Source organism: Barbus barbus (genome assembly GCF_936440315.1).
Source record: "Barbus barbus genome assembly, chromosome: 1".
Taxonomy (NCBI): domain Eukaryota; kingdom Metazoa; phylum Chordata; class Actinopteri; order Cypriniformes; family Cyprinidae; genus Barbus; species Barbus barbus.
In genome coordinates, this window is record NC_136729.1 from 17,201,998 (window position 1) to 17,220,791 (window position 18,794).

At 37.2% G+C, this 18,794-nt stretch overlaps 2 protein-coding genes and 1 pseudogene across 4 annotated transcripts in view; 1 reads left to right on the plus strand and 2 right to left on the minus strand.

Annotated features, from left to right (window-relative positions):
* Window positions 1-2,193: 2,193 nt before the first annotated feature.
* On the plus strand, window positions 2,194-7,422 carry LOC306869983 (intelectin-like; annotated as a pseudogene). Its single transcript has 6 exons — window positions 2,194-2,334; window positions 2,403-2,650; window positions 2,777-2,935; window positions 3,049-3,170; window positions 7,044-7,145; window positions 7,294-7,422. The product of its transcript is annotated as an intelectin-like (transcript).
* A 1,376-nt stretch (window positions 7,423-8,798) lies between these two features.
* Window positions 8,799-12,750, minus strand: LOC306875350 (annexin A2-like). The gene is made up of 12 exons (XM_079425852.1): window positions 12,570-12,750; window positions 12,302-12,395; window positions 11,580-11,674; window positions 11,326-11,439; window positions 10,700-10,790; window positions 10,542-10,621; window positions 10,318-10,377; window positions 10,015-10,108; window positions 9,837-9,932; window positions 9,472-9,530; window positions 9,223-9,345; window positions 8,799-9,092 (listed from the first exon to the last, which is right to left on the minus strand). The coding sequence occupies exons 1-12, from the start codon at window positions 12,618-12,620 to the stop codon at window positions 9,033-9,035; spliced, it is 1,017 nt and encodes a 338-aa protein (XP_079281978.1). The 5' UTR covers window positions 12,621-12,750; the 3' UTR covers window positions 8,799-9,032.
* Window positions 12,751-15,802: 3,052 nt separating this feature from the next.
* LOC306875357 (nuclear receptor ROR-alpha B) overlaps window positions 15,803-18,794 on the minus strand; it is a 38,109-nt gene continuing 35,117 nt past the window's right edge. For both annotated transcript variants that reach the window (XM_079425865.1, XM_079425866.1), the window contains one exon: window positions 15,803-18,690. In XM_079425865.1, the coding sequence (XP_079281991.1) occupies window positions 18,526-18,690 (165 nt within the window). In that variant the 3' untranslated portion in view covers window positions 15,803-18,525. The remainder of the gene's footprint in view (window positions 18,691-18,794) is intronic.

An 18,794-nucleotide genomic window follows, 5' to 3' on the forward strand; every position in this document is an offset into this window, starting at 1 on the left:
GAAGACTTAGTGGAATGTATTGAGATTCAAAATGTAATTTTAAATGTTTTTAAATGAATTCAGTCCAAACTAATTATAATATTTATTACTTACAAATGATCGCGCTTGCAGCCTCACAGTGCCATAAATTCAGTGAGAGACTGAAAAGGATCCCTAAAAACACAGGTGTAAGAAACATAGTCTGCAAAAAAAAAAGAAAAGTTCTTTACAATTACACTCAACTCTGCAAAGCTGAGAGTGACGGTATTGGTTCTATGTTTCGGTGAAAGACTGCTTATTAAAAGCAATATATATGCTCCTTATATTTTAAAATTTCATTTGCATGGAGCAAGAACTTGCGTTTGCTTCTTGTGTGTTTCTCTCCTCTGAGTTGGCGAGAACTGTCAAGGATTTTGGCTTCTTGCTGAGTCTAAAGCTCAGGAAACTTACTCGGGATACTTATACTTACTCATGAGCGGAACAAGGAAAATGAAGAATAGGCTATCTGAGCATAAGCGTCTCGTTCGGCCATGGACAAATCCAGTTCATCCAATCCACATTCCCCCCATTGAATGTTTTGGTTGGGTCAAGACCTTAAATAAATACATTTAATCCTAAATAAAATAACAGATATTACATAATATACTGCTAATGCAGTTTACAATAGCAATATTGCATTTTGCCTCACAGAAATGCACATTTGACAAAAAAAAAAAAAGCACTGATTGTGAGCTAGGATGCTACAAATTGATATTTTGAAAAAATGTGTTTGAATAACAAAACCATTTTGGTTACCATTGATTTCTACTATATGGACAAAAAAAAAAAAACCCAGACATTTCTCACTTTTTTTTTTTTTTCTCTATTCCACAGACAAAAGAAAGTCAAATAGCGTTGGAATAACACCACAAATTATGACAGAATTTTACATTTTTGGATGAACTACCCTTCAACAAAAATAACATTTGCAAAAGTGAACACCTAATTTAAGACATTGATATGGATTTTCCATCAGGCACTAATTGAATTAACATTTTACTTAAATTAAATGAAAACTGTTAATTAAAACTACAGGACAAAAAAAACTGGCTATCCTAAACACATGTAAAGTACAGTATAATAATAATAACAACATTTGTAACAAACACGTTCATGCCAAATCACCATATTTCAATGATGTTGATAACTGCAAGGTAAATAACTAGTAGCTTGACAAGCTTGTATTGCCTGTATGTATGGCATGATGTTAGTGTTAGAGTATAGGGATCTATTGTTGTTGGTTTCGGTCCTATTTTATATATGAATTTATTTATTTACGCCAATTTAAGGCGTTGAACCAACCAAAACATTCAATGTGGGCAATGTGGACCGGATGAACTGGATTAGTCTATGGCCGAATGAGACTAAGCGGAATGTGGAAAATAAAGTACAAGGTACCAAAACAAAACTACCTTATTCAACAAGCCGGAGCTGAACACTTTTTTTTTTTTACATTCCACGTTCCGTTTATGCCCAGATAGCCTATTCTTCATTTTCCTAGTTCCGCTCCCGAGTAAGTATACAAGTATCCTGAGTTAGTAACCTGAGAGTTCTTGTACCATACAAATGAAATTTTAAATTATACATAGTCTATATGCTTTAAAGCAGCCTTTCACAGAAATATGGATCCAATAACATAGATTTTTACCTTTGCAGCGTTGAGTGTAATTGTGAAGAACTTTTCTCCTTTTGTTTGTATATGTTTCTTACACCAGAGTTTTTAGAGATCGTCTTCAGTCTCTCCCTGAATTTATGGCTTTGTGAGGCTGCATAATTTGTGTGATAATTTGTAAATAGTGTGACGAGTGTGTGAGAGGAGGGGCTCTGAAACAGCTAGGGCTGGCGGCGTGTGATGAGGCGCACCTGATGTGAATAGAGCCTCATCACCGCCGCCGTTTAAATGCCGAGCGCGCCTCTCCTCGGGAGACCGCTCTCTTCCCCGTGCAGGACACCAGATCCCCTGTTTATTTTGGACACGTTTTTCCCCTTGGACGCTATTTTTGATTTTTATTGTTTAATAAAAACCTCTCTGAGGCCTGACGCCACACCCACTGTGTCTGTCGTTTGCTCCTCCCGCCACAAAAGTTAATGTAATCATTTGTTTGGATTCAAATGAATTTATTTTAAAACACTGAAAATTACATTCTGAATCTCAATACATTCCACTAAGTCTTAATGTCTCACATTGTAGTGGATCAACAAGAAGTACCATATATCAAAACCGGTGATGCCAAGGCCAATCTTGAAGATGCAATACTTCAGGGCAGAATGAAAAATGCTGCTCGAAACTGCATGAAAAGTATCAAGTTTATGATGGTACGCTCATTTTATGTTAATATGTTATCTTAAGCAACAGCTGTGTTTAAGTGACTCCGTTCATGCAGATGGGCTATACTATCTGAACTCATCAAGAGGAGTCCTTTATCAGACGTTCTGTGATATGACCACTGCGGGTGGCGGCTGGACGCTGGTGGCCAGTGTTCATGAAAACTACATGAATGGAAAGTGTACTGTTGGTGATCGCTGGTCAAGTCAGCAGGGCAGTGACCCAAATCGGCCTGATGGTGATGGGACGTGGGCAAACACGGTCACGTTCGGAACAGCAGAAGCCTCTACAAGTGATGACTATAAGGTATTTTTAGTACATTTATGGTTTTACAAAATAGGAGCAACATAAAGGACACAAAGATACTAGACAGACAATCAAAAGATGTTTATGAGGAATTTGAAATGACCGTTTGTTTCCATTCTATCACAGAATCCTGGATACTATGACATTGCAGCACAAGACGTGTCTGTGTGGCACGTTCCTAATAACGCTGATTTGGAACAGTGGTCACCTACCTCCCTCCTGCGATACCACACTGAAAATCACTTCTTAAACCTCTACGGAGGAAACCTTTTCAATGTATTCAAGGTCCGATAAACTTGGATACCAGTTTTGAGTTTGAAACATTCATAAAAATGTAGCCAAAGACAAAAATTTTGTGAAATTACAGAAATACAGAATTTTTATTTTTATTTTCCCAGAAATTCCCTGTGAGGTTTGGAATAGGGGCATGCATCACTGATAATGGACCTGCTATTCCAATAGTGTATGATACCGGAAATGTGGATTTCATCAAAAAATCTGTATGGTCCCCATTCCAGAAGTATGGCAATACCTCCAGAGCCAGTATTTTTCAAATATTTTTAAAGAAAGTTCGTGCATCAATAGACCTTATAGTTAGGATAGAACTGTAATGAGTATCTATTGTGATGAGTACTGATTTAAGCCTGTAGGTGGCAGTAATGTAGGGTATAAGATGAAGTGTACTCTCCAGAGGAAGAGGTTGTAATGGAGACATGCTTTGTGTGCCACATGGAATAAAGACGCCAGTACCATCTATTCTTTTTATCTTTATTTGTTGTATCTGGAACAATACATGGTACCAGGAGTGGGGCCCGAGAAACCCAATGGATGCCATTAAACCACCGGGATCGTTGAAGTTGTGTGGAAATGTTGATGCACATTGGAGGACTTTTAAACAGCAGTTTGAGTTGTATGTTGTTGCTATTGGACAGAAAGCGGCGGTGGATGAAAGAAAAATCGCCCTGTTACTTACCATTGCTGGAGCTGATGCCGTGGAGGTCTATAACACCTTTAATTTTGATGAAGAGGCAGACAAGAAGAAACTGGATAAGGTACTGGAAAAATTTGATGCTCATTGTTTGTCAAGGAAGAACGAGACATATGAACGATATGTATTCAGAACACGTGTGCAGCATGAAGGAGAGGCTTTTGATTACTTTCTGACTGATCTCAAGATAAAGGCAAAGACTTGTAACTTTAATGAATTGAGAGATTCAATGATTCGTGATCAGATTGTTTTTGGTATCTATGAGAAGAAACTGAGAGAAAGATTGTTACGAGAATCAGAACTCACCTTGGATTATGCTGTCAAATTGTGCCAATCCAGTGAAGTAGCGAGACAGCAAGTGAAGCAGTTTGATGGGACTAATACAGCCGCTATGTCATTTCAGAGTGTAGAAGTTGATGCCATTTCCTTCAGAGACAAGAGAAGAGGTAACACACGAGGTTTCAGAGACAATGATACAAGAGGTTTCAGAGATAATGACAATGAAACATTCTCATGCAAGCGCTGTGGGACCAAACATAAGTTCAGACAGTGCCCAGCTTTCGGAAAAAGATGTTCTAAGTGTAATGGCCCCAACCACTTTGCAAAAATGTGTTTTTCAAAAGACATGAAGAGGGAAAATAAAGTGCATTTAGTGGAGGAGGCAGATGACAGTGATTTGAGCGACTCATTTTATGTGAACATGGTTTCTGAAGAGAAAGTAAATCTGGATGCTGCAATGTGTGTATCAAGTGATGATTCAGTCAAGTCTTCGCTGTGGATTGTTCCTCTTGTAGCGAATGGGACCGTAGTACCCTTTAAATTAGATACGGGTGCAAAAGTTAATTTAATTAACATCAGAGATGTGAAAGCACTGAAAGAAAAACCTCTAATTAAAAAACGTACAGTTCCCCTCAGAGCCTATAATGGACAACCAATTGAAACACGAGGAATATGCAGACTAAACATACAAGTAAAAGGAAAGATGAAGAGTTTGATGTTTGTTGTAGTTCCCAATGGTCATGAATCTCTTTTAGGAGATAAAGCGTGTGAGGACCTTCATTTGGTTAAAAGAGTGTATCAAGTCAACAAGGAAACCGTAGTCTTACAGCCTGTATGTGACAATATAACTGACATTGTCAAACAATTTCCAGATGTTTTTGAAGGTCAAGGCACACTGCCATTTACCTATAAAATACAATTGAAAGATGATGCTTCTCCAGTCATACATGCTCCTCGGCGGGTCCCTGTACCTCTGCGTGAGGCCTTGAAAAAGGAATTGGATCGCATGACCCAATCAGGAGTAATCCAACGGATTGATCAACCTACTGACTGGGTAAATTCTATAACTTGTGTGAAGAAGCCTAATGGTGACTTAAGAGTGTGCTTAGATCCTAAAGACCTTAATGATAGCATCAAAAGAGAACATTACCAGATACCCACTCGTGAAGAGATCATTAGTGACATGTCAGGAGCTAAGTTTTTTAGCAAATTAGATGCATCTCAAGGATTCTGGCAGATCCGATTGGATTCTGAGAGTAGCCAGTATTGTACATTTAATACTCCCTTTGGGCGATATTGTTTTCTTCGACTTCCTTTTGGAATCAAATCAGCTCCTGAGATTTTTCATCGAGCCATGGAAACCCTTATTGAAGGTCTAGAGGGTGTTCGAGTATATATTGATGATATTGTGGTGTGGGGGTCCACCATTCAACAACATAATCAGCGATTAGTAAAAGTGATGGAAAGAGTTCGAGCACATGATTTAAAGCTCAATCAGAAAAAGTGCCAATTTGGAGTCACAGAGATCACGTTCTTAGGGGACAAGCTGTCTGCAAAAGGTGTGGAGCCACATCCCGCAAAAGTGCAAGCCCTCCTTGATATGCCTCCACCTATAGATAAGAAGGGAATTCTGCGTGCTTTGGGAATGGTGAACTTCCTGGGAAAATTTTTGCCAAATTTGTCAGCTAAAACTACCCATATGAGAAAGTTGTTACAAAATGATCAGGAGTTTGTCTGGACTTCAGTATATGATCAAGAATGGAAGCAGTTAAAGGAGTCTCTTACTACTGAACCTGTCCTTGTTTTTTTTAATCACACACGACCAACTAAGATTTCTACAGATGCCTCTCAGGATGGATTGGGGGCGGTACTTCTTCAGGCCTTTGAGGATTCCTGGAGACCTGTGGCCTATGCTTCTCGATCTATGACAGAGACTGAAAGACGATATTCACAAATAGAGAAGGAGACTTTGGGTTTAGTATTTGGCTGTGAAAAATTTCATGGATATTCATGAAAGAGATGCAACATCTTAAAAAGAAGCAGAAAGAATATTATGACAAGGGAGCTCGACATCTGAAACCTCTTTCTGAACGAGATACAGTTAGAATTGCGGAGCCTACTGGATGGAAAAAGAAAGCTACAGTCCTAAAAGAGGTAAACCCAAGATCATATCTGGTTCAAACAGAAGATGGACAGACATTGCGGAGAAATCGACAGAGCTTGCTTAGGACTGCAGAGAAGTGTCCTCTTGTTGATGAGACAACCCTGTCTGCAGAACTGCAGTCTTGTGACATGCCCCCTGTTGATCTGCAATGTCATGAAATGCTATCTCCAGGTATGTTTAATTCTGCAGAACAAATTCCTGAACTCGAATTATCTGTACCAAAGACTGATATGCCTCTCTTGCGGAGAACTAATCGAGTTCGAAAAGCTCCTGTTCGAATGGACTTATGAAAAAAAAAAAAAAAAAAAAAAACATTGACATTTTTTTACAGTTGGGTTGATGTGAATTATTATTAATTGTGAATCTAATGTGTTAAAAAAAAATGTGTTAAGATTGTGTTAAAAAAAAAAAAAAAAAAAAAAAAAAAAAAAAGGAAAAGAGATGTAATGAGTATCTATTGTGATGAGTACTGATTTAAGCCTGTAGGTGGCAGTAATGTAGGGTATAAGATGAAGTGTACTCTCCAGAGGAAGAGGTTGTAATGGAGACATGCTTTGTGTGCCACATGGAATAAAGACGCCAGTACCATCTATTCTTTTTATCTTTATTTGTTGTATCTGGAACAATACAAGAACCATATTTAATTTTTGACAGGAACAAAAATGAGGCTGTGAAGGATAGAAGTGCAATGCATTCAACGGTAGACAAAAACTTCTACGTTTGAAAGTTGTGAATTGTGAAAATTATGTGATCTAGATAGGAGCCTTGTAATGTATGTAAATCCTTCCCTCCTTCCCTCATAGTCTCATTTTCATTAGCGTTAAATTCAATATGCCGTCTAACCTGACTAAACTTTGTTGACAGTCTTTGTTGTTTTATTCAGTGATGGTGTACAATTTAGCCATGTCATGTGTGCATGAACCTACTATGATCATCAGTGACACATTGTGTGCATTTTTCAGCAATTTGTGCGCCTGGATTCATCACATTGAGTCTCTAACACTGAAAGGGCAGCTTTGGCTCTTTGTTCAGGTGTCAAACCAACCGGCTGTAACTCGGAACATGTGGGTTAAAATAAAATTCTGGATTATTTAAAAGAATGCCAATAGACAATATTTTTGACATGCTGTTAATCACCACATAATACATGAACAATGGAAATAAAAGTGCATAGGTGTGTTTTGTTGTTATAATGCACTCATATTGTTGCAGTTCCGTATTGGTGGAGGTGGACACTTTCCCGAGGGCGCCCCTAGACAGTGTGGGGACTTTGCGAGCTTCGACTGGGATGGCTATGGTACTAATGCAGGATGGAGTGCTTCCAGAGAGATAACCGTCTAAAATCGCCAGCTTCCTTCCCTTCTTTCCAAGACATTCCACATTGATTAATGCTTAAATGTAACATACACAGTTATTTGCGCAAATGTATTTCTTTACTATATATATATATATATATATATATATATATATATATCCTTTATGTCTGTTATCTATGAATGCATTTGTGATGGGTGATTCATTGTAATTAAAAGAACAACCTATCAGATTAGCCATTTTCTGCTAGTTAATATCTAACACCTCTTCTAAATGTTCATGGGTTACTTTTTACAACTGTTCAAAAGTTATATACATTATACAAATGTATAATATTCAGATAAAACCAGTGAGTTGTCAATACTGTTCAGACATCAGAGTCCAAATTTACTTAAAAAATGGTTTAACTTTTAATCTGTATTTCCCATCATCCTCCCTGACACTCATCAGACCTCATCACCAGCTCTATAAATAGACCACACACTTAGCCACTGTCTGGCTTTGGTAGATACTACAGACCACTTACTGTAACTGTTTAATGATTCTGTTTATGGTGATTGCTAATCCAGTTCTCATTCAAGTCGATTTCCAGTCTACTTGATCATCTCAACACCTTCTAGTCCTCCAAGCTGTTATCCAATTATTCTCTATATCTCAGCGTGTTTCCCTTGTGTGTGTACTCTTCAGGATCTCTAAGGCTGTAAGCAAAATACATAAGTTATCAATAACATCTGTTCTCGCCATCTATGATCTCAAGAATAGTCAATTACCTGATTAATGATTGTTCCTGTAAATCTGCTAATAAATACCTGGTCTGATTTTTACTTGGTTTCCTAATCATATCAAGAATATGACTCCCTGGATACGTCTGAAAAATAGATGTTATTAGAACTGTAAATGCTCAACATGTCTGATGTGAATACTTGAGCAATATTCTCACTGTTTGAAATAAATGAACCATCCTCAGTCTGGTTGACATAGTGTAAGCATCCCCTTTCTCAAAGGCTACTTGTTGAGGTGTGAAGCATATCTGAGAATGTGCTGCTCGGGGAAGCTAAACTATAGGACATCTCACATTGTAATGCCACAATTCTCATGAAAGCATGCATTTGGACTCTGTGTTACAAAGATAACCTGCATTGTACCATACAAGATAAAAAAAAAGTCAAGCCAGTAGATCCCCACCTCTGTTATTTGAGACTGAAGAATGAGCATATGGAAAACATAAAACGTTCAATATGCCTATTCAGGTGTATCAGAGGAGGATATTTCATAAAAATGAATGTGTGTGTGTGTGTGTTAAATCTTTATTTGGAACGACAGGAATGACTGTAGTGACCTCTAGTGGTGAATGAGTTTTCAATTCATTTGTTCTGACAAATCATAGACCCACATCACATTTTAAAAACCACAAGTACTTAGAGGTGTTTTATTAATATCAACAACAATTAAAAAAATCTTATTTTAAAATTCTTCATTCTGTATTCCTTTGAGTGAAACGTGATCAGTTAAAGTAACTGTACACAACAACCAAACGTAAGAAAACACAAAGCATGTTTATAATAATACTGCATTTTTAACTAATCATTTCAGAAAGTCTTCACTGCTGGACATAAGCAGCAGAAGATTACAGATGTTTAGTCATCTCCTCCGCAGAGGTTCAGTAGAGCTCTCTGGTAGTCACCCTTGGTGTGCTCCTGAGGAGAAAAAGACAAACATTCTGATTAAAATGCTTCTTGAATGAAGGCAAAGTAAGAGCAGAAAGAAAAGAAGAGAGAGGTAAATAACAGAACAAATAAGAAAGAGAAGAGACAAATGGAAACTTACTAAAATTGTCTGGTACAGAGATTTTCCAAAATTCCTCTTAAACTCTGCACGGACCTTCATGAGATCAACTTCACAGCGGGAGACGATGATGCGGGTTATGACTTTCTCTTTAACACTTTTACTCTGCAAACATCAAAATCAGAATGTTCGGTATAGACACACATTTTCCATCGAAGAAACTGATCAACACAGTTCAAAATCAGCCAAGGTCACCTCTTTACATGAATGCAGTCAAAATGAGATATTCACCTTCATAGCGTCACTGAGTCTGCTGGCAAAATACAGATGTTTGTTCTCCAAGCACTCAACTGCAAAAAGACAGAGATACATTTTAGGACATGGTTACATGTTCTGTTTTTTAGACTTTGATAGGGGTCTTTCTTCAGTTCTCCTCTGGCTTCTTGCCACGTGCATTTACACAGGAATTGCCACAAAATGGTGCTCACCAAACAGCTTGTGATTATGTTAAAAAGATGTAAAGAAGGGATTCCCAAGAAAAGTGTGAGCGTGTGAAAGAGTAATTGAGCGGACAGGCATGACCATCATCAAATCTGCCATACATCTCTATATCCAAGTGTTCTGACAACTTATGTGAAGAACGGACAGATAGATACCTAGAGTGAGGAAGGATTTTTCCAGATCTCCCTTCACCTCCTTTCGAATGCTCTCCTTAATGTCATATGGGCTGTATCTCTTGTACCTTTCAAACACTGAGAAAAAGAGGTGTTGGTTAGGTTGTCGCAGAAATAATAATGGCAATTGACTTCAAATACAGCTCTGTTTAGGTGTCACCTTTCTGCAAGTGTGGGACACTCCTCTCAGAGAAGATTGAAATCCAAGTGGTCACATCGGTTCCTTTTCTCTTCACTCCAGCTTCATAAAGAGCCTAAATATTTTTATAATTGATATATATATAATTTTATAAAAGATTACAAAAAGCAACTTTTTGTTGTTCCAGCATTCTTCACATGGGTCATTTGAATGCACAATGGTTTCTTATATTACCATAATATTATTTTAATCATGCTGAATAAATATACTGTCACTATAACTGTGAATCAATTGAATTTCCTCAGTTAAAAGGGCTCTACTCACTCTTGCATCATTGTCGATCTTCTCATGGTCCACAACGTTACTCGGCTCATCTCTTTTGGCCTGTGAACATGAATGAATAAAGTGTGAGTACAGCAATGCAGAATCTGCAGTTTGCAAACTATACTGTATTGGCGGTAAAGGAATTACCTGTAGCATACTGTGCAAAAACGCGGAATCTGATCATAATTACCACAAATAACTGTTATAGTAATCTATTAAGTTACCTGTACAAGGGCCAGGAGCAGCTTAGCGCAATCACCAGATGTGTCTCCAGAAACATCTTTCTCCAACTCCTTCTTAAACACTGCAAGAAGAAAAAGAAAGGGACGTGAATACTAATGTATGAGTGTTTTTATGCCTTTTAAGGGCCAGCATCACTCACTCTCTCTGTAAACCTTTTTGATTTCATTGAGCTCTTCATTATTGCGAGAGCAGACCATTTCAATAAGACTCTCCTCATCAGTGCCCAGACCCTGCAAAAAGCAACATATTGTCACATGAATACAGTGATATATTAATACACTACTGTCCAAAATTCTGGGGTCAGTGAGACTTTGCTTTTGTGTTGTTTTGAAAGAAATTAATGCTTTTATTCAGCAAGGATGAATTAAATTGATTTACATTTCAAATAAATGCTGATCTTTTATTCATCAAAAATAAAAATAATAATGTATCCACGGCTTCCACAAAAATATTAAGCAGCACAACTGTTTTCTACTATGATAATGAAAGAATTTGAAGACTTGAGTAACGATGAAAAGAAAACAGTTATTTTAAATTGTAATAATATTTCATAATATTAAAATTTTTATTGTATTGTTGGTCAAATAAATGCACCATTGGTGAGCATAAGAGACCAAACTTTTGATCAGTAGTTTAGGTTATTTTATTCATGTTATTCATACATTATTATTAAATATGGAATATGAGTTTAATTTTGATACTTCAACAGAAAACAACAGTAAACAAGCAGCATCCATAAACAATTACAGATCTATGTAAACATACCTTCATTGATGATTTCAGTTCAGAGGCATCATATTGTGCTGTACTCTTCATCAACCCCAGAACCAGATGCTCCAAAGAGCCCGAGAGCGCTCCCTTCAGGGCACTTACCAAATCCTACAACACAAACAGTGTCAGGTTGTTTGGGACTTGATACACTAGATATTTATTCATATCAGTGTACTTCATAAAGGTAAGATAATCCATTTTTTAATAGCTAGTCCACAGTTTTTGTATTAAATAATTATGGTGTGTACCTTCTTTGCCCGTTTTTCATACTCAAACGCAATTTCGCTCCTTTGTGAGCAACTGCGTTTTGTCAGAATGTCAATGATCGTCTGCTCATCAACACCTGAATGAATAAATGAAGGCAAGAATGAGAGGAGAAGATGGGGATTGAATTAAAGCCAAAGAGCATCATTAAGATAAGGCCCTGGAAGATTCAATTACACCTTTTTATTTCCTAGTATAAAACCATTAAATAGTCATAAGCTAATATGAGACACTGACACTACTGGCATACAATTGTGCAATCAAACTCATTCACACACTTAGCCTTGATATTCATTAAATAGCAGTGAGTACTACAGCATCATAGATTGTGCCTATATCTTGGCAGTTTAACACAAATGAGCCTCTATTGAATTAAAATCATAAACAGCCTATATTTCAAGATTCTACCCAAATACTTATAAGACACTGCCTCATATTTGGCAGTTACCACTAATTATTTACAATTCTATTTCAACAGAGAAGGGCTCACCAACCATTCTACCTTAATTAAGAGTCTTAAAGCACCACACAGTTAAGGTAGTAAAGCTGAAAGCCAAAGCTCAGTTTGTCTGCTAAGCAAATATAATAAAGGCACTGAAACAAATATTTCAGTGAAACAATTATGAAATGTCACTGGGGACTCTATTTTGTTCCACCAGAAATATAATCTGTGGTGCAAACTCAAATTTATGGTACCATCCTTTACCTTTGGTTTTGATGGCTGTCTCTATTTTGGCTGCATCCAAATCTGGGTTAAAATCATAAGCTGGGACCACTGTAGGACATTTAATTTCTCTCTCCTGAAAATATATCAAGATAAATTAGATATAGAAATATATAAAATATTATGGATAGAATAATAAAAAAACATACAAACAATCTTTCTTAATAGGCACTTCAACGTACAAAGAAGTGTATTTTGTTTGTTGAATTTGTGATAATACTACATTTTATGTTACAACTGTAAAACTTACCCCTCCATATTTCAATGTAAGATTCGTCAAAATCTCAGACACTAAAGCCATTTTCCTGCCGAAGACAGAGAACACGTAATCATCCAAGTTGAACAATGAGTAGATGAAACAAGAGAAACAACCTGTGTTTTAAGCCACTGTAAAATACAACCTCACCCTTCGTTTCAAAGGTCTAAGTGATTGTTGTCATAGATACAGTGATTAGTAAGACTGTGTAGATAAAGGCCCAGTTCAGTGTCATCACAAGCAATAATGCAAGTCAATAACCATTTTACTGCCTTTAAACGTGTCAGTTATTTCTCATAGTATTAAAAAAAAGGCTGACAGCTTTTTGTTGTGCTGTTGTCCCTTAGCAACACTACAGCGGTTAAACTTCCCCTACAGTGCTAACAGGAAATCATTTTCTCTCTGCACTATACATTATAAGGTGAGCTGTGAAGGGTTTGCAGGAACTTTGTTCAGGCACACCCAGACACACACCCTGTACACATTCCACAGACCACTCAATCTCTGACCATCTCACACGCACACACACACACACACACACACATTTGTTTTTCTGAATTGTGGGGACATTCCATATGAGTAATGGGTTTTTATACTGTACAAACTGTATTTTCTATCGCCCTACACCTAAACCTACCCCTTACAGGAAACGGTGCATTTTTACTTTATCAAAAAAACTATTTCTGTAGGATTTATAAGCTTTTTGAAATATGGGGACATGGGGAAATGTCTTCATAAGTCACCTTCTCCTTGTAATACCTATGTCATACCCATGTCATTATACAAATTTGTGTCCTCATATGTCACAAAAACAAGTTCCAGTTGTATCTCTGTGTATGGGATTACCTTTTAAATACAGTCAGCCAATGACTCACCATCTCCTCCTATCAACCCACACCTACACCCACTCAAGATGAAGACCCAAAAGTTTCTTATTAGTTAATCATTTACTGGGCAACACATTCCTTATAAAAATTTACTAAAGTACTCACAGTTTGTGTTAAAATGTAATCTACAGTTACGGTTACCACTGTGAAACTGCACATTTTCAAATGGAACATGTATTAATGACAATTGCCATCATAAATAGCTTTTTTAGTTTCATAAAAAAAAAAAAATCACAAAGATTTTTTCATCTCGCATTGTTTGAAATTCCATATTAATTTGATGTGAACACTTCTGGTCACATTTTGGAAGTGTTGTTACATACAACGAAAATGAACACTGACAAAATGAGAAACTGGGGAGAAATTTCCCAAATAGTCCACATGTAAATCTCTTCAGGTAAATTGAGTCATTCATTTTAAAATATGTGCATGTAGTCTGTGTCATTATTAATGACCAAGGATTTGGCAACTGTGATTTCATAAATTTGATACATACATCCATACATAGTTATCACGGTTGCAGGCATGTGCATGAATTTCAGTTATTCAGCATGTATGTATGTGCAATATGTGTTTAAATTACATGGAAAAACTCAGTTTGGATGCAAATGACATTATGTTGAATGCTGAGAAATAATAGAGTGAGGTAACCCTGCCCACGACTGTTCCTGACAGAGAGGATATGAATTAAGGCACATATGTGGTGTGTAAAATAAAAGCAGCATAGCAAGAAAATAAAAAATCTATATTTTTAAATCTAAACTATAACCAGCAATAAAAAGAACATGCATCCTGAAACTAAAGTAGGTTTCTAAATTATATAATTTGATTAACATTACCTGTTTGTAATGTTCCATCAATTAAATATTCCACTAATCCCAGTTAAACATTCCTCAATGTTTAATACGTTCTGCAAACATATTCACGGAGTAACTACGTGGCAGTAACAGTAATGACAATGCACCATGCAGTTTGCTATCAAAATAGGCTTGCTATTAAAAATGTAGCGGATCAAACCACCATCAAGTCTTTCACTGATGTAATTATACAGATACATTTTCAAGAGTGAGTTAAACAGCTATTTATATATCTTTAGCAGGCTCAACATGTTCATTTGGATCTATCTTGTATTAAACTGCTTCACACATGGTGTATGTGCAGTATTGGGAGAACCAGAGTGGGTTAGAGGTTCAAAGGAAGTATGTTTGCTAAAGGCGGAGAAGTATTCCTCAATCAACAGAGTTTCTGCCAATGTCTGACTGTGCTCTCAGTCATAGCAGCAGTGATAACAGTGGGCTGGGTTTTATAGCGAGAGACAGTACGCTGACATCTACAAACACACACTGGTTTCCATGTTTTATGGGGACATTCCATAAAAGTGTAATGCTTTTTATACTGTATTTTCTGTCCCCTAAACCTACCCCTCTGCATTTTTAGATTTTCAGAAAACTTAATTCTGTACGATTTATAAGCCGTTTTCCTCACGGGGAGCAAAAAATGTCCCCACAAGGTCAAAATTTACTGGTATTGCTATTGTTGTGGGGATATTTGTTCCCCATAATGTAGGCAATACCAGATACACACACACACACACACACACACAGCTCATACCAGTAGACTACAATCTGTTCTGATTTTGTTCTTTGTGCCTTAGTTAACTATATGCAAATAAAGCTAAGTGAGAATGACTCTGTTACAGTAGCTCAGAATAGATGTACAGTAAAAGTCCATCTTGCTAGGGGTCATGTGTTTCCTTAGCAATCAGTGTTGCTTCCATGGCAACGCATGTAACAAGCATTGAGCAATGACATACCACAATGAGGTGATTCATCCTATACACATAAATAAGGGTCAGTCCCTTGATAGCAAATACCATCATTACTCAAATGTGTTACAACACTTTAGATAGGAAGCAGACCATTTCTGTTGATTCAGTACAGCTTAAACGGAACATTTTTTTTTTTTCTGCGCATATAACGCCTGTTTCTAGATGAAAATGCTGTAGTCGCTATATAATCATGTCTTTAAAGTTCACATACACACTTCAGGACGTAGGATCATTTGATTTTCTGGATATCATTTAAATAAAAATAGCTTTGCGATTTCAGACATTTCCAGAAAAGCTACATGTTCTTCAATAAAAACAACAGTTGTTTATGGGACAAATTAAAAAGAATTGTCAGTTTAAAAGATGTACATCTTGTTTTAACCATTTTTTAGCATTTAAAGTTTTAGAGAAAGGTTGATTATGTTCATATAACTTATTTAAGGTCATTAAAGCTGCCTAGAATTAATGAAATAAATGGTCATAGAACAAAGAGCAAGAGAAAAACGACAACTGTAATTTTCATCACAAGCTGTGGGATTTTTTATTGTCATCAGCACGTTCAACACACTATTTTGTCAATGTGTGACATGCGTCTTTAATAAAAGTAATTTAGGGGGTTAAACCTCTAAATACAAAAATCACAACATTAGATGAAAACTGTATTTCAAAGAAACAATACTTTTGCATTTTTGTACAGGTGTATATACAAAACATAGGCAAAATACCTCAAATTGAACAAATAGGAAGAAATGGACTATTTCTACAGATCTACTGGAGAACTAATTGAAGAGTGCTTGTGGATTAAATCAAAAGGAGACCACTGGTTAATCAGTTAAAAATGAAGGATGAAAAAATATACAGAGGAAAAACCCAAGTCTTCTAAACAAAACGACGTTTTTCTTCAGTACAAACGGTGATCCACTCAAATGATTAGCATTACTCACAAATTAGCATATTATGGTGTGTATATCATACAAAACATTTGGTCATTTGTCAGTGAAAATATGACAACCTTAAAAGGGACTGTGTTACTGTGATACTCGTCTTAACATATACATAGAAAGATTAAGTACTCATGCCCCAAAGCCAAAGCAAGAGAAAAATACAATACTGCCTTAGTGATGGACATTTAATGAATAATTGGCAAATTAAAGAAAGAACATCCCAGGCCTCTGGACTAGCACACAGACATCACCACACGTTACACGTCATAATAAAAAACAGCTATAATTCATACTGAACCTCGATTAGATCAGAAATCAATGTGTTTAACTGATGAGAGTGTAAGAAATTAATTTGCTAACCATTTAAGTGCCATAATACTTATTTAATAGCCAACCAAAAAGTTTGATAGAACCAGCACAAACAGTGGGATTGAGGATCGCTAAAAAGATATTCACAGAGAATACACAGGCCAAATCAGGTCTCTAAAGAAATGGGAAGGGGGTAAAGACATCAGGACGTGAGAGAGGGCAAACCAAGCGAATTTCAAACCAAACAAAAACATGTGACAAAGTTCTGCATTTAAAGCATTTGCATGCAATTTTCATTTCCAAAACATGATTATGCCGTTATTATTGCTTTCTGCTCAGTATTATTTTGGATAATTCTTCATTTACACACCCGACCCTGATTCTCGAAGTGGACAATTTCATAATATTTCACTACTTTTTACACATTGTTTTGCAAACGACTGTACTATAACGTCATCCCCTTGCAGTTGCGGACATGTTCACTCTCCTCCTCAACTATAAAACGATAATTTCCCTGAGCAGTCCCAAAATACCCTTTTATGAGGTCAGATATTTGATGGATTGTCTTTCACGGAACAGATACGAACAAGAACACTACAGGTAAAGAAGTGCCAGCCCTTACAAAAAAGATTAAACAGATGTCAGATCGGAACATCTTTACTAAGGTTATTGCTTGTCCTTGTTTGTAGGTTGCGTGCTAAATGCATTCAATTTGGTTCAAACGCGCGTGTTGAAGGGGCACAAAAGTATTGACACAAAGATCCAACATCTTTTAAAAAACAAGCCTGTGTACACAGCTGCAAATTAAAGAAAGAAAAAAATAAGTGACCATTTTTATTCTCTCCTCTTCCCTGATGAGCTGCATTACTAGGTGCAAAAAACTTCTAGACGTATCTCAAAAAGGGTCAGTTAGGAACAACGCCAACCGCCTCCAATCCCCATGATATTTAATAAGAACTGCTAGATCCCCTGCAATGTCAACACATGCCCCTCATCTGTCAATCATCGCTCCACTCAGCTCACTTTGATGGAAATCTAACCAGAGAATCACTATGGCACAACAGGGTGTCACACCACCACCTAGACTAGCTGGCTTTAAAAGACAGAGATTTAACAAAATAAACAAGTATTTCAGATCTCACCGATTTAAAATAACATCTTGTTCCTTCAGATTTTTTTTTCACAAATTAAACTGAAATCGTTTATTGCTGGGAAAAACACAAAGTGCTACCTTTCGTTAGGTTCTACACATCATACATTGCATGATTTCACTAACCATATAACAAGAATATATGCACGTATTTGAGCTCACTGCCTCAGAACATGCCATTTGATCGTAAAAGTTTCAGTACGATAGTGATTCAGGTCTCATAGTTTGAGTCCCATGTCATGCCTCGTCCACTGTCTTCTCCTGGGGCTGGGGCAGTGGTTTTGCCAAATGATGTCCCTGCTGAAAGTGTGTATACTGGAAGAGGTCAGTAAAGGGCAGTGCTGTGACATTAGCACCAACGTGGGCTGTTCATTGTGGCACCGGAGAAAAAAAGACAGGGATTTCAGTTCCAGAAGTTCATTTCCTGTCTTCGTCTACCCCAGCCAGACACTTCGTTACCGTCTATGGCCAGTAGAAGGCGATGCTGGGGCGGTCAAATGCAGTGGGCGTTTCCACTGAGATCTCATGCAGTCAGAACAGGAGGCTGAAAGTTAAAGCTGTGGCATGGAGGAATGCACTGATGCAAGACATTGCCAGTATTTTTTTGTCTTGCATCGGAAGTTTCCTTTCTAAAGGACCGCCAGTCTTCTGGTGCACGGCCGACGCGGCAAGTTCAAAGTGTGGCTGGACTCTGAGAAGTGCTTTGTGAAAATTAAGTGTACATGAACTGAGGCTGAAGTGAGCTTAGAGTTCTTGTCAGCATGTTAGTATTATCTCTCTCTCTCTCCATCTCTTTTTTTCTGAATCTGTGCAGTATTAGGATATGTCTCTATCAGGCCTCCTGAGGCAGAACCTGCTCAAAGTCTGAGCCAAACAGCTCCTTATAGAGCGGAGGGAAGCGTGTGTGGACCGTTTCTGGGTAAAGAGCTCTGAACGTGCTCAGTTTCTCCATATGACGACGGCATAACATCCGAACGGCGGACACTTTGCAGACAAGCTGAGGGGGGACAAGCAGAACATCAGAATTGGTTGTTCTAAGGCTGTTCTTAAAGAGAAATTTGACTTGGGAAACAGTGATCAGATGAGTAAATAAAACTAGTT